At 53.1% G+C, this 16,112-nt stretch overlaps 1 protein-coding gene and 1 long non-coding RNA gene across 2 annotated transcripts; one reads left to right on the top strand and one right to left on the bottom strand.

Annotated features, from left to right (window-relative positions):
- The first annotated feature begins 3,642 nt into the window (after positions 1 to 3,642).
- On the top strand, positions 3,643 to 10,296 carry TCF15 (transcription factor 15). Its single transcript, XM_040247634.1, has 2 exons — positions 3,643 to 4,295; positions 9,278 to 10,296. Exons 1-2 carry the CDS (start codon positions 3,777 to 3,779, stop codon positions 9,350 to 9,352), a joined length of 594 nt encoding a protein of 197 aa, XP_040103568.1. The 5' UTR covers positions 3,643 to 3,776; the 3' UTR covers positions 9,353 to 10,296.
- Positions 7,405 to 15,592, bottom strand: LOC120868783. The gene is made up of 3 exons (XR_005722309.1): positions 15,507 to 15,592; positions 11,366 to 11,370; positions 7,405 to 7,587 (listed from the first exon to the last, which is right to left on the bottom strand). It is a non-coding gene; the product is annotated as an uncharacterized LOC120868783 (long non-coding RNA).
- Between the last annotated feature and the right edge of the window lie 520 nt (positions 15,593 to 16,112).

Genomic DNA, 16,112 nt, shown 5'->3' with positions numbered 1-16,112 from the left:
CCCCTGGAGAAAGGAATAGCTACCCACTCCAATACTCTGGCCTGGAGAATTCCATGGACTGTATAGTCCATGGGATTGCAAAGAGTCGGACACAACTGAGCCATGTAGGGAGAGGGAGGGGGAGGGGGGAATCAGGGAGAGAAGTCAAAACACAGTATATCAACACAGGGCTTTGCATCAAGGTGGAGAAGGACCCACAAAGGGGGCTCCACTGAGAAGCTCCATTGAACTTTGATACAGCAGTAGAGCTGCCTGGTCAGACCCAAAGGGGTGGGCACTCCAAAAGAAGAGGTCAGACGGGTAAAGCTGGGGCTGCAGAGGAGCCGCAAGTGTTTCAGATGACTGAAGTTAGGGTGCTGTGGTTGGGAAGGCAGGGGCCATCTGTGGTCCTCTCAGCCTGGAAGACCCTCCTCCTCTAACCTGGCAGACCTCAGCCCTCACACGCCTCTGGGATGCCTGAGAGGCCGTGTGGTCGAGGAAGACTGAGCTGAGCTCCTCGGCTGGGCCCTGTGTGACGTTGTTTAGTCGCTCAGTTGTGTCCTACTCGTTGTGACTCCATGGACTCTACCTGCCAGGCTCCTCTGTCCAGGAGACTTTCCAGGCAAGAATAGTGGAGTGGGTTACCATTTCTTTCTCCAGAGGATCTTCTTGACCCAGAGATAAAACCAGAGTCTCCTGCTTGGCAAGTGGATTCTTCACCACTGTGTTCGCTGCTGTATTCCCAGTACACAGAATCACGCCTGAAACGGAGTTGGTCCTCAATTAATGTTTGTGGATGAATGAATAAATGAATGAGTGAAAGAAATGATAAACACTCTGGAAAAAAAATAAAAGAGGGGAAGGAGAGAGGGAGAGCCAGAGAGGTGCTGGCAGGTAGGGAAGGCCTACCTGAGGAGATGAGATTTGAGGGAAGATGGGGAGGAAGGAAGGGAACTAGCATTGGGAATATTTGGGGACAGCTGGAGCCTGGCGGAAGAGTGCTCCAGGGATAGCAAGAAGCCCCCTGTGGCTGGAGCAGGTTGAGGAACAGAAGAGTAGAGGGGCTGAAAGCCTAGTGTGTGTGGGCTGAGAATGTGGCAGGAGCCCCCTCCACCTCTCAGGGAAAAGGCCTAAGAGAGTCCAAGTTGCTCAGTGACTTCCCAGGCAGAATGCTCCTTGGCAGGGTCCAGCCCCGACATGGCTAACGGCTAGCACCAACCACTGCTCTCACGTGCTGTTCATTCCGTGTGCCAGGCCCCAGCTTTACTGGCATCAACTCAGGGAACAACCACCAAAAGCTCTAGGAATGTGGAGGTGGTAGTTTACTTGCTCAGTCCTGTCCAACTCTTGTGACCCCGTGGACGCCAGACTCTGTCCATGGAATCCTCCAGGTGAGAATACTGGAGTGGGTAGCCGTTTCCTTCTCCAGGGGATCTTCCTGACCCAGGGATCGAACCCAGATCTTCTGCAGTGCTTGCAGATTCTTTACCGACTGAGCCATCGGGGAAGCCCTAGGAATAAGTACTATTATTACTCCTCCGTTTTCAAAGCAGGAAGCTGAGACTCCAAGAGGCAGCTAACGTTGGGCCGGAACTGGGTCTCTCTGATGCCAGGCCCTGGCTTGCACTGTCCACATTGTCCTGCAATTCTTTGTTTACAGCTTGCCTTCCCCTCTGGGCTGCAGAAGGCCTTGAGTCTCATTCATGGTTTTATTTTACTCCCAGGGTCCCCTGTGTCAAAACCTGCCTGAGGAGCGAATGAATGAATGCGCCTTCCAAGGAAGCCCCCCTCCCCGCCTTCCGGGCCCAGTTCACGCCCTATTTGGCTCCTCCGGGTCTTGCTGGAAGGGGAGGGGGCTGGACAGAGGAATCTCAAGCTGCCTGAGGGTCCAGAGCAAAAGAGAGGGGGAGAAGGTGGGGGGGAAGCGAAAGTGAAGGGAGCGGGAGCCCCTGTGAGGAGGCGCAGACAGGGAAGGAAATCTCCCGGTAATAATTCATCGGCTCAGGAAGCAGCAGCCTGGCCTGGGGCTGCGTGTGGGGCTGGCCCTGCAGGGAGGGGGCCAAGCAGACTCCTTCTCCTCCTCTCCAAAGCCCAGCCTGGCTGGGGTCATGGTCAAATGAGGTGGGGGAAAGCCAGGTGTAGGAACAGACCTTCTCAAAGACTCTAGGGCCTGAAGACTTCAGGGACTGCTCTCCCAGCGGCCAAGGAAAACCCTCCAGCTCCCCGCCTCTCCCCCATTCTGGCCTGGGTCCAGAGAGCCAGGAAAGCACAGCATGGCAGAGCTGAGAGGCATCGTCCAGAGAACTGACGCCCAGAAGGAAGATGCAGCCTAAACGTACCTAGAGCTCCTCCGACTTCACTCCCTGGGCTCTCTCTGCTTCACAGGCTGCCATGTGGGCCAAAGAGAAAGTTATTGTCAAGGCCAAGTGAATCCAGGTTAGGCCAGCCCCACCGAAGGGAGCTGGGAAAGTGACATGAGCAACCTGGGGACCCCAGCAACCATCATCATTTCAGTAATTCTTCCCAGAGCCTCTGAGGAAAAGGACATGTCAGAAATCTGGCTGAACAATCTAAGGTTTCCAGAAGGAAGGAAGGCAACAGGGAAGATAGTTCCTCCCACCCCCTCTCTCTGTAAGCGCCTGTGTTTTGAGGGGGTGGTGTTGGCACTTCAAGCAGAAGGAAAGGGGAGGGTGTGGATTGGGAGCCAGGGCGGCCGCACAGGATGGGACTGTGGGGAGTGAGGGAGAGAAGCTCTCCTTGTATTGGGGGTGGAGACATAACAGGGGTGATCATGAAGACAAACAGGCTAGAGCTAGTGCTCTCACTCACCCTGAGGAACAGAGCTCTGTCAATCAGGGGCACTTCCCCACAACTTCAGCAGAAACAGTAACCATCAGTAAAGCACGCAGCCTTGTGTCTGGCACAACCGTTTTGGTGGTAGAACCTCAACCAAAACGCCAACTCTGTGAAAGCCAAGAATTCGTTTTGTTCACATTTCTCTTCTCACCTAAAACCATGCCTGGCATAGCCGGGACCCAATAAGTATTTGTTGAATGAGTAAATTAATGAATAGAGCTACTGGCGTTTGTGTGTTTCGTTTTCGTTTTCTCTCTCTCTCTCCCCCTCCCTTCTGTTTGTTGTCAGGGACGTGACACCACTGAGTCCTTATTTGGAAAGATTATTAGTGTTTCTCCGATTGTTCTCCGTGGACACCACCATCCTGTAGAAAATGCAGATTCCTGGATCTGCTGAATCAGATTGGGAGGAATCTGGGAATTTATCAAGTTAAAAGACCCCCCCTTATTTGACAACACCTGAGTTGCAGCATCACAACAGCGGAATTTGAGGGCAGAAAAGCCCGAGTTGGTTTCCCTGCAACCCTCTTTCCAAACAAGGAATTGAAGCCAAGAGAGAAGGGATCTGCCTGCAGTCTCCGGGCGATCTAGGCTGAAGATGAGCCTGGATCTGGGTATAGGCCATCCCACCCTCGCCGACCCCCACGTTTACCCAGCTCGCCAGCGGGGACCTGGAGCCTTCAGGGCGGGCCACCAGCTCGCGGGCCGCTTTCAACCTGGGGGACGGGGGCGGTGGGCGCCTAGCCATTGGCCGGGCGGCGGCGGGAGCCTCCCCATTGGCCGGGGCGGAGCCCCCCCCGCCCCGGCCGGGGCGGCCTCCGGACTGGCCCCTCCCTCGGCTATAAGGCTGCGGCCGGAGGGGCCGTGGGAGCGCGCGGGAGCGCACTGCGGGGCGCGGCCGGCGCCGGGACGCTGCTCATCCAGGGACGAGGCCGAGTGCCCATGGCGTTCGCACTGCTACGCCCCGTCGGCGCGCACGTGCTGTACCCGGACGTGCGGCTGTTGAGCGAGGACGAGGAGAACCGGAGCGAGAGCGACGCCTCCGATCAGTCGTTCGGCTGCTGCGAAGGCCTGGAGGCGGCACGGCGCGGCCCGGGCCCCGGGGGCGGGCGGCGGGCGGCGGGCAGCGCGGGCCCGGTGGTGGTGGTGCGACAGCGGCAGGCGGCCAACGCGCGGGAGCGGGACCGCACGCAGAGCGTGAACACGGCCTTCACGGCGCTGCGCACGCTCATCCCCACCGAGCCGGTGGACCGCAAGCTGTCCAAGATCGAGACGCTGCGCCTGGCGTCCAGCTACATCGCACATCTGGCCAACGTGCTGCTGCTGGGCGACGCGGCCGACGACGGGCAGCCGTGCTTCCGAGCTGCCGGCAGTGCCAAGAGCGCGGTCTCCGCCGCCCCCGACGGCGGCCGCCAGCCACGCTCCATCTGCACCTTCTGCCTCAGCAACCAGCGCAAGGGGGTGAGTGCGCGCCGCGCTCCAGCACTGTGCCCGTGGGGTCAGGGAACTGGCCCCTTAGGTAGCAAGAGAGAGGCGGAGACCCCAGTGAAGAGAGGGGGGAACCAACACGGAGTCGTCGGGGGTGCGGCCCTCCAAGCCCAGGGTTTGGTGTGGAGCACAACAGCTCACAGTGTCCCCCAAACACGGGGTGCAGAGAAGCCCGGCGCTCAGGCGTGATTTAGAGGATGGAGATTGCTCATCCAGAGACGCTCCCTCCAACTAGAGGTGTGCTGGGAACAGCGCGTGGGGAGATCATAACAAAGGCATCGTTTATTGAGCTCCACCTATGTAGGGGCGTCTTCGTGGTCTTCTTTCTTTTTACCTTCGGAGGAACCCTCATCAGGCAGGTAGCTTTGCTGATTTTATCACTAATGAGGATCTGAGGCTCAGTGGTGCCCTCACCACCCAGCTCGGAAGCCAGAATGCAGGCTCCGGGTCTGCTGGGTGTGTGTGCCCTGAACTGCCCTTTTTGTTAAAGATTTGTCCTGCATCCTGAGACTGACGCAGGGGCAGGAGGCTAGAAGAAAAGGGGATGCACACCCCCAGTCAAGAGCCCGAGGTACCCAGCTCATGAGCAGTAAGCATGAATGAGGGGGTCCCCTGAGGATACCCACCCCCTAAAGGGATGGAGTGTCCAGGAAAGGCACTGTTGAGTCATTGGAGCAGAGCTTGAGGTAGGCTTCCGTGGTCTGTCCTAGGTAAGGATGGGCACCAGGCTGGTAGGGACTGGGTAAGGGTGAGCAGCTGCAGAGGTTGCGGAAGGGCACTTGTGGCTGAAAGCTGGTTCTTCCCCTGCACCAGTCCCAGGGAGCCCCTTCACCCCTAGCCTTTCCCCTTCTGGCCTGGGCTTTTCTTAGCGTAAGGAGTCTTGTCTGTGTGACAGCTTTGCATCCCAGCAGCTTCCATTTACAGCTGCAGAAACTGAGGCTGAGAGAGTCCCTGACTGGCCCATGACCTTTTGGAAAGTGACAGGGCATTGGGGGCACAGGGAACTCTGCTCAGAATTCTGTAGTAACTTAAATGGGAAAAGAATTTGAAAAATGATCGTCGTTCTTCAGTCGCTCAGTTGTGTCCGACTCTTTTCGACCCAACAGACTGCAGCGCGCCAGGCTTCCCTGTCCTTCACCAGCTCACAGAGTTCGCTCAAGTTCATGTCCGTTGAGTTGGTGATGCCAACTGACCATCTTGTCCTCTGTCGTCCCCTTCTCCTAAAAAAGGATAGATACATGTATATGTATAACTGAATCACTTTGCTGTACACCTGAAACTAACACAACGTTGTTAATCAACTCTAATATAAAATAAAAATTAAAAAAAAAAAAAGCATGGGGGATTGGAGTCAGGCCTCTGGGTCCCCCAGTCTTTGGTTCTCAAAGCTGCCCCTGCTCCCCTCTTCACTCTGTTTGAGGAAAGCCCTTGTGTCCTAGCCTCAGACCACCCCCTTCCAGCTCATCAGACTCCCATTCTGGCCTCTCACCCTGATGGCTGCCTCCGTTTCCCTAAGTCAGTCTTGGTAGGCTCAGACTTGAACTCTCTCCAGGGTCCCTCTTAGTCCCAGCTGTGGGCCCTTTTCTGTGCTCCCAGCTGGACGGAGAAGCTAGGGTGGGCCTGCGGGTGATCCAGCGTAGGCTGTGAAGGGCTGACTAGGCCCTCAGCGATATTCCCTGACTGCCTTTCACCCATTCACTCCGTTCAGCAAACCTCAGCTACCTGACAGCTGCTTTTTGTTGGCTCTGAGAACATTCCCAGAGAAGCAGGTTGTAGGTATACTGCAGTCGGGAACTCCCAGTGTGGGGCAGGGCAGGGCCTGGAGGTGAAAAGAGGGATGCTATGGTCTGATGGGGGTGCACAAAGGGACTGTCACGGCCAGAGGAAGCCCCTGACCCGGGGGCTAAGTCCCCGATGATGCTGGAGGATGGAGGCAGGCAGGTTGAAGGGTAGGGAAAGATGTTCTAGGAGGAAGGCACAGCGAGAGCTGGGGTCAGAAACCATGACCTAAAGAAGAGAAGACGTTGAAAATGGCAACACACAAAGGGGAGGCGAAGACAGGCCAGTGATAGCAGTGTCAGCAGTCTTGATGAGCACTGATCTCTCATGCTAACCACCTTCCATGTGTTACCATTAAATCCCCCAGCAGGGACTTCCCTGGAGGTCCAGTGGTTAAGATTCTGAGTTTCCAATGCAGGAAACACAGGTTCCATCCCTGGTCGGGGAACTAGGATCCCACATGTTGCATGGTGCAGAAAATTTTAAAAAAGATAAAAAAAAAACCCAGTAGCTGGGGAAGAAGGTGCTCTGGTTATCCCTATCTGCTTAGAAATGGCATCACTGGTTCAGAGACACTGCCCATGAAGAAGCCAGGATTCAAACTCAGGCCTGCTCGATTGGGAAATAGGAAAGTTTAGCGTGGGAAGGCCTGGTAACAGCAGGCCTGGGGGAGAGGGTGTGCCCATCATGCGCCCACCCACACAGCAGGTAGCCTGGGGGCTTCTCTGCTGGTCTCACGGCCTCACCTGGATCTGGCTCCTTCCCTAGGATCTGTCTACAGGACCTAGAACCCAGCCAAATTTGGCTGCAGAAGCCATGCTCTCAAGTCCACAGACTCCTCTGGGAGTAGGCAGAAGGGGAGATCCTGGCTGGCTCTGGCTCTTCAAAGACTTGAGGACTCAACTGGAAGAAAACTGGCTGTCTTGGGGAGCCCATGGGAGCCTTCCAGAGAGCTGTAAAGCCCTGGACCCTATCCCTTCACTCTGAGCTACCACCTTGCCCCAAGCTGGCTGGTCAGGGGTTGGCGTCACCATGGAGATAGCTCCCTGCAGCATCTTGTTTAAGGAGGGGTTAGGTGTGGCCCTCGGTGGTAGAAATAGCAAGGGGAGGTAGGGGGTTCTTGTCTTTGCCCTGTTTTCCCTTTTGTCACGTGAGGGTAGGGGTCACATAAAGATCATCTTGTAAAGCCTTCCCCACTTGGGATACCAGCCCAGGAGTCGTGGGGCAAGGAGACGCCATCATCAAGTGATGCTGATTCTAATGCTCGTGAATGTCCGTTGAACACTTGCTATGTTCCTGACTCTGCCAAGGGCTTTACCTGTGTTAATGTGTATAATCCTCATGGTAACTATACATGGGGAAACCAGGGCTCCATTAGCTGAAGTCACTTGCCCGAGGTCTGGCAGGTAGTCCAAGATAGACCTGGAGTTGAAGCCCAGGTCTGCTTTGCTCTAACCACCTACTAACTACAGTGCTTAGCAGAGCCCTTGGCACTCAGGGGCAAAGGGACAAAGAATCTGGGGCCTAGTCAAGGCCTCTTCTAAGTGTGTTTGGCAGTTTACAAGCCTCTTTCACAGCTGCACTTGTGTTTGATTGCATCCTTGCGGTGGCAAGTACAATCATTTTGCACCCATTTCATAGATGAAGAGATTGAGGTTCAGGGAGGTGAACAGTTTCAGCATTCTCAAGGGAATGCCAGTCTCACGATGACTGCCAGATGTAGGGTAGAGGCGGCTCTCCTGACTCTGAAAAGGTGGGAAGCTGGTTTTCTATCCTCCAACCTCAACCCGACCCCCACCCCCACCCGCCCTTCTCAGCCACGGCTGCCAGAGTTTGTCTGAGAAGCCCAAGCCCCAGGCTCTGCTGGGACTGTGGCCTCAGCCCTCAAAATAGCCTTGCCTGTGAATGAACACGCTGTCCCTGGGCCCAGAGAGCCTCAAGGGAGGCTGGGCTCGCATCTGGATGGATCTGCCCCAACCTGGGCCCAGGAGTGGAGGGGGGCAGGAGGCAGAGCTCCCAGATGGTCAGCTATTTCTCTAGATGACTGAGAAAAAGGCTGGTCCCATCATCCCCTAGTCAGGCTCAGGAATGAGCATTTACAGTGGGATTTCAGACCCCACCATGCCCTGGAAACCAGACAGACTGTGGACAACATGGATTTTCTAGACCAGCCCTTTTTACCAACTGGCTGGGTGCCTCTGAGCCATTCATGCAATGCTGGAGGACACAAAAGAGGGGGTGCTCTGATGTCTGTGACTTTGCTGGCTTATAGTGAGGCTGAAATCCTGGTGTCAGACTTCAGAATAGCGGGGAGAGACTGTCCCTGCCACGTGAGGGAAACAGGTGGCCTCCAGGGCTGCCACCATTAGCTCGTCTTCCAATGGACACCCTCCCTGATCCAAGCAGCATTGGTTGGTAACTGCTCCATGCCAGTTCCCAGGCTGGAACTGGGGCTACAGAGTGAAGGACTTTCCTCAGTCACCCCACTGAGTTCCCAGCCTAATGGGAGAACAGAGAGATCCCATATTCCCCTTCTGGGTTTTATCCTGGCCCCAGAAAGGAAAGGAATGCCAGGCAATTGCAGGAAGAGAGAAATCTTCCCAGGAAAGGACCAGAGTGCATATTCCTGGGAACACCTTGAATGAAGGCAGGGAGGCCAGAATTCTAGAATCTATTTCTGAGGCTGATGAGGAGGCCACCGAGTCACCAGCCCGGGCAGTAGGAGAACCACTGTGGAATGTGTTATGCCCTTGAGTGTAAAATTGTATGACTTGACCTGTACTGGATTTTTTTAAGCAACAGATTACATGGGGAAGAAATGAAAAAGGTAAAAAAGTATATAGAGTTTTTTTAAAAGCCTCCCTCCCATCCTGTCTCCTCCTCATCACATTCTTCTTCTCTGAGGAAACCATTAGCCGTTTCCCATGTGCCCTTCTCTCTGGACATCTCAGCACACAGGAGCACGCACCAGTCCTTGGTCTTATCTTTAAATGATGTTATTGCAGCATCATCCCCTGTTAGTCCATATAGTGTCTTCTGCATTCTGCTTCATGAACTTGATTGTGTAGCTAACTGATGTGTTTATCAAGTCCCCTGTTGCTGGACACAGAGATTAGTTCTAGTGTTCAAGGAGACCCAGTTGAAGCCCCTAATACCTCTTTTTTCCCTTCCCACAGGGAAGCCGTCGTGACCTGGGGGGCAGCTGCTTGAAGGTGAGGGGGGTAGCCCCACTTCGAGTGCCACGGAGATGAGCCTGGATCCCTGTTTCATTTGCTCCAAGCAGGACCCTGAGAAGAAGGCCAGAGGCCAGCCACTGGGTGAAAAGGGGAGAAGACCCCAGGAGGCAAACCTGGGTCCCTTCTTTGTGTAGGGACCAGAGGACAATGACCTGGGCCCATGACCCTCAGAGCAGGCCCCCTGGGACACCTCCGCCCCACCCTGGAGAGCCGTGAGGACCCGTCCAGCCGGCCCCAGACCTGGCTGGTCAGAGACAAGGCAGATCTTTTGGAAAAACATAGACTGTTGGTGACAGGATGTGTGCGTGTCTATGGATGAGTGTGGGTGTGTGTGTGAGAGAGAGAATTGATGGGTTTAAAATAAAAGGTATTTTTAAGTAAAAGATGTTCCCAGCTGCAGAAGGGAGGGGCCTAGGGACATCAGAGGTCAGAGGTGGCCCTTCTCCTAGACCTTGGAAGAGACACAGGCATCACAGGTGCCACCCTGTGCCCTGGAGGGGATGGGGCTGGAGGAAGATAGGGGTCTCCCTCTCCAGAAATCGAGATAACCGGTCTTTCATCACTGTCTTCTTGAACAACTGTTGGGTATCTGGTGTGGCTGGTAAAAGAAAAATCTTAATTTTATTTATTTTTGAATGAGGAATGTATTCATCCACGTGGTTCACAATTCAAAATGTATAGAGGGGTATGTGGTAAAAAAAGCCTCCCTCCCTCCTGTCCTCCGGCCACAGTTCTCCCGCTGCAGACAGGCTCAGCCACTAGTTTTGCGTGACTTCTCTATTCCGTGTAAATAACCAAGCAAATACAGAAATACTCATGTATGTTTTCTTCCACCCTTTACACAGACAGTAGCCCCTTGTTACCTTCTTTCTGCTCCATGCATTTTTTTTTCCTCTTAATCTAGTTTGGCTGTTATCCCAAGTCAGTACATAAAGGTAAAGGGTTCTCTTCATTTCTTTAGTAGCTGTTTGTTCCATCTTATGAATGTACCATACTTTAATCCATCCCTTATCCATGTCTTTACAAACAGGGTTGGGGAGGCATGTGGTTTTCCACATGTGCAAATGAGTGTGTGCTAACAGGGGGTACTCTTACCCCTGTTGTAACTGAGATGATTTGAAGAAATAATGACACCCAAAGGCACATGGCTGGGGCATGGCAGGGTAATGATGTGAGGTCTGTCCACCTGTAAAGCCCAAAGTGAGCTCCTTCCCCTGCCCTGGAGATGCCCCAGTCAGGGTGCCAGCCCCTGTGAGCCTTGTTTTCCTCCCAGCAGCCCTGGGAGGTGGGAGGTGGTGTTTCCCCATCTCACAGGTCCAGCCGAGAGGGCGATGGGAACAGCTGGTCAGTGGAGCATTCTTGGCTCTCTCTGTGGGGCTCTGTCCCTGTGGGTCCAGGATCAGAGAAGCTGGGGAAGCTGGAGGCAGGGAACAAGGAGAGGGGCCAGGAGAGATGGCAGAATCAGGCAGCCACCCTTTCCTCCACGTACTTTCGTATGCCTATTTTTAAATTTTTTTTTTAACAGACACTTTTTACCAGCTGAAGCCTGGCTCCAGATTCCATGCTGTACCCACTCTGTCACACCCTGTATTTGGCCCTCAGTCAGAGCCTGAAATGGGGCTGCCCATTTTGCAGATCAGCAAACAGTTCCCCTTCGGGAGCTAATTAGGAAAGCACATTGTACATCCCACACCTACCCAGGTCCAGGCAGCCCCTGGCAAAGCCATGGGAAAAGGACTGTGACCTTGTCAATGGCAGGAAACCTGGGAGTGAGGACAGAGCAGATAGTTGGATGCTCTGGGCTAGAGGCCCACTTCTGCCACCAGATTTGCTGGGCGACCCCGGAGAAGTTGCTTGACCCCTCCCAGTCTCCCTAGCCTAATCCCTAACTAGCGGGAACAGCTGAGACAGAATAATAATTATTTGTTTTGCCTTGTTAAATAGTTTTTAATATGCCATTTATGCGCTGGGTAAACAAGGCCAGTTGTATCCAGTAGATGCAGTGAAAGACTCCTCCCCAAAGGCAACTGCTGCTAGCAGTTTCCTGTGTGTCCTTCCAGAAATGCTCTCTACTGATTACTGGTTCTGAAAAAGTATTTATAGATTTCTCTGCTTATGTATTCATTGTATATATAAGTATATATATCTATATATATAAACTCAAATACTGCGGGATCTTAGAAATATCACCCATCCCAAAGACAACCGCTGTTAACACTGTAATAATCCTGCAGAGTTTTTGTAAAACACATACGCTTAAATAATCATTTACAACATACTAAGTTAAAACATTTATCAAAGTGTAACATAAGTGCAGGACGGTCCATGTGCCATTAAGTATACTTTCACAGGCTGAGCACACCTGCGCACCCAGCATGCAGAGCAAGAAATGCTATTAGCATCATCCTAGGAGCCCCTCACGCACACCTCCTCATACTGGGTTGCTTCCATCATATTCCCCTTGAAATAGACAATGCACTTACAGAGCTCACGCTTCAGAAGACACAGAATAAACCGACAACGAGTCTCCTCTCCCGGCCACTCACTTCCGGTTCTCAGAGGCAATTCTGTTAACCAGAGCTTAGGGATTCTTGTAGAAATAGTCTTTGTAGATACAGGCATATCACATGTATCTTGTTTTTCCACGTGAGAGGTGACATTTCACACACTGATCTGCACTTGCGTGTTTTGTTTTTTGTTTCCCTAAACAATACATCTGGGAGACACTTCAGTGTGGAAAGAGCTGCTTCATGCTTTTTTGCTGCCTCATGCTTTTTTGCAGCTGCATAGTGCTCTATTCTGCACGTTTTGTTGCTTGTTGTCTTCCCTGGGCCTTATTCCTGGGTAGTGGACAGTTAACATCTTGGGGCCCATGTGAGCTACAAGGCCAGCGCAACACACCTGACTTGGGAGAGGCACAGCTGTGGACCAGTATCTCTGGGAGCCACTTGCCAAACATCCCTGCCCCCAACACACATGCTTTCTGCCTTTAGGATGGGACAACCCAGCCATTCCATGTTGGCTGGGTGAGGGCTTACTCAGGGATAGAGTTAAAGGGGTTCAGGGAGGAGAAACCCAGGGCTGAGGCAGGTGGGATGAGCAACTTCATCCAGGCCATCTGGGACCCTGAAGGGGAGGCCTAAATATCAGTTCGCACTCTCCACCCAAACCTTCTAGCCACAAGGAGCATCAGCACAAGAAGGATCTCAGAGTGCATCATTTCACCATGAGACATTGAGCCCATACAGATGAAGCAACCTGCCCGAGGTCCACTAGCTAGTCCCTGGCTCTGCTGAGCCACGAGGAGCTCAAGTCTTCCTGCCTGCCATTCAGGATTCTCTAATTCCACAGTTGCAAGTTGGAAAGCCTCAGAGGTCACCCACACCAATGGAGAAACAGGGACAGCAAAGAGCCAGAGTTGCACAGCTTTTGGAGCTGAGAATGCAAAGTCCCTCTGTCTAGCTCAGGGCTCCTCCAGCACTTTTAGTTCCCCTCAGTGGCCCAGACCACTTCCATTTTATGATGCTCCTATTAGATTTAAAACAAATAAACACACTACAGAATAGAATCCCCAAAACTCTAGCATATTCAGCAAGTTAACTTATTAAGCAACCATATATAATCACAAGAATGATGAATTATCATGAGAACTTAGAAGATTTACAAAATCATCAGTCTATAGGACACACATGTAAGGTTGACCATCTTTGTTCAACCTGTCTACATCTCTTGCTATTGTATATTTTACCTCCTGAGGGCTTATATCTAAAGTCTAGATAGGAACAGCAAAATGCCACATGCCCCTGGGCTGGGTCCTGTCCTACCGGGCATTAATGCTACAGAGGATGTTACTGGGCAGTTGACAAAACTGGAGTAAGAACAACAGATTAAGGTGTCATATCAGTGTCACACTTGGGGCTTCCCAGGTGGCTCAGTGGTAAAGAATCTGCTTGCCAGTGCAGAAGACAGGAGACTCGGGTTCGACACCTGGGTTGGGGAGATCCCCTTGAGAAGGACACAGCAACCCACTCCAGTGCCTGGAAAATCCCACAGGCATAGGAGCTTGGTGGACTATTGTCTACGGGGTTACAGAGTCGGACACGACTTAGCAACTGAGCACACACACGTACATCAACATTACATTTACTGAATTTGCTAACAGTATGGTGATGTAAGAGGATATTCTGGTGCTTCAGAAACACACTCTGAAGTATTTTGGAGTAGAAGGACATGATGTAGGTGTCATATTATCAAATGGATCAGAAAAAAGTTAACTGTGAGAGTGAGAGCAAGACAAAGCAAATGTGGCAAACTGTTAAAACTTGGTGAATCCAGGTAGAGGGTATATTGGAGTTCTGTGCAGTCCTTATGTTACTTCTCTGCATGTTTGTAAATAACTCCAGAGCAAAAGTTAAAACTTGAGATCTTGGCCCTCTAGGAGCTAAGGCCTGCCAATGGTCTCTTGGCCTGCTCTGACCTGCCCTGCTCCAGCTGCCCCAGCAGAGGACAGAAAAAACCCCAGTTTTTCTGCCCAGGCATTTCTGCCCATGACTCTCAGGCCCCTGTGCCCTTCAGGAGGCTAAGGTGGTCCCAACCCCACAGGCTCCTGCCACCATGATTTATATCCCTGTGAGCTTCAGCAGCTGTGAGCACTGGTCCCGCCAGGCAGCCTGCTGGGGGGGCCTGGCATTTGCTTACCAGCGTGTCTAATCCAGACCAGACTTGTAGGCCCCACGAGCCTGGGATTGGGCTCCTGGGGGGACCAGGGTCAGAGGGTAGGCCACCAGGGCCTGGAAACCAAGGAGATCCTGAGGTTGAACTGGTTGGAAGACAGGAGACCTGGCCTTGTCTACCTTGGCCACTGTTCCTGTGTGACCTAGGGTGGGTGTCTGCCTCTCTCTGGGCCTTGGTTTTCGTCGTTTCAGCACAGCCTGCACAAAGTAGACCAGAAGGGCTATATGAACTAGGAAAGATTGGCCCTGTGGAGGGAAGACTGATAAAATTTAGGAGTTGGTGTTTTCTGAATACCCAGATCCTCTAGACTTGGAAAAGTGCCTGACTTTTTCTAAGGTCCCACTAGGCGTCAGGTCTTGGTCTATACACTTTATGTAAGTTAATGTAACCTACTCAACAAGTTATAGCTCCATTTTATAGATCCGGGAACTGAGGCATAGGGAACATGCCCAACTTTACATGGCCCCTGGCAACAAGTGGATTTGAACCAGGTGTTCTGGCTGCAGAGCCTCACTGAACTCTCACCACTGGCCCACACAGCCTCACCAGGTATGTGCCCAGTCCTGTAAGGGCCTGGACTGAACCTGAGCTTGCAGAACAAGATTGAAAAAGTCATTCTGGCCAGAGAGTAAGACAGATGTGGTGCCTGCTCTCATGGAGGCCAAGGTCTATCAGAAAAACAGGCTGTGAGCAAAGAAAGAGTAAAAATATGATGGGTGCTTCCAAGGTCTGTCGGGGTGTGTGAACGAGGAAGAGGAAACATAAGGATGATATCTCGGAGGCAAGAAAAGACTTTGCCGAGTGTGCAAAGGTCCTGCAAAGTTGTTCAGGCCACCCCTGCATGAGATGCAGTGCTTGGGGCTCTTGCAGATCCCTGGACCTCCCCTGAACATAACCTGATAATCCCTGACACATCTCCTCTGGGCACCCAGAGCTGCTCTGCAAAGTACTCAGAGCAAGGCGAGCCCCTGCAGACAGAGGAGAAAAGCATGGGGGAGCTCATGAAGCACCAGGTCTGTGCCAGGCCTGGTAGGAACCCATAATTTATCTACTTCTTCCAATCCTGAGAGGCAGGGACTGTTAGCATCCTCATGGTCACTCAGCCACTGAATGACAGCCCAGGATTTGGACCCAGGCATGAAGAGTCCCTGGAGAAGGGCATGGCAACCCACTCCGGTGTTCTTGCCTGGAGAATCCCGTGGACAGAGGAGCCTGGTGGGCTACAGTCCACAGGATTGCAGAGTCGGACACAACTGAAGAGACAGCATACACGCAGAGTCCAGAGCCACCCCTTCATCTTCCTCTTCTGGTGTCCATGTGCTCAGTGTCGAGGTTCTGAGAGGAGGCAACTCTCCAGGCCCCTGAGCTGGGTCAGAGCCCCTGCTCACAACACCTCTGGCTTCCACCATCACGCGGCAGCATCCCAGGGCTTCACAAGGTGCCAGCAAGAGGCTGGGCTTCCAGAACAAGACAGAAAAGTTCATCCCTCCAAGTCTGGGTCTTCTCCCCTGCCCAGAGTCCAGCCTACACGGTGGGAACCAGAGTCTCAGAATCAGAGTCTCGTATCCACCCTGCAAGGCGGGTGTGACCCATTTCACAGATGGAGACCATAATGGAGCAGTGGCTGACCCGAGGTTACACAATGAGGAGCACAGGGAGGCCTCGAACCCGCTCTGCAGTTCATCCCATCTGTAGAAACCCACGCCTGGAAGCTCAGAAGATAACTGGCAACGGGCCTTTAGCCAGAGAGGAGAGAGGGATGGGCCCAGAGCTTAGGGAAGAGAGGAGGCGCTGACCAGCTGGGAACTCCGTGGGAACGAATCTTGCCCCCAACCCCACCCCACCCCAGTGCATCCCCCCAGGCAGCAGCCAGGGCAGCGGGAGGAAGGGGTCAGGGAGACGGGTCTCAGATTCCCAAGGAGCACGCCCCCTCCCGTCCCCTGTGGGGTGGTTTTGAAGCCACCCAGACGGAGCTGGGCCTGTCTGCAGCTCGCCCAGGCTTCACTCTTCTTCGATGCAGCCTCCCCCTCCTCCCCACCCC

The sequence above is a fragment of the Oryx dammah genome, unplaced genomic scaffold (genome assembly GCF_014754425.2).
Source record: "Oryx dammah isolate SB20612 unplaced genomic scaffold, SCBI_Odam_1.1 HiC_scaffold_10, whole genome shotgun sequence".
In the NCBI taxonomy this organism is placed as follows: Eukaryota; Metazoa; Chordata; class Mammalia; order Artiodactyla; family Bovidae; genus Oryx; species Oryx dammah.
This window is presented reverse-complemented; position numbering and strand designations above follow the sequence as displayed.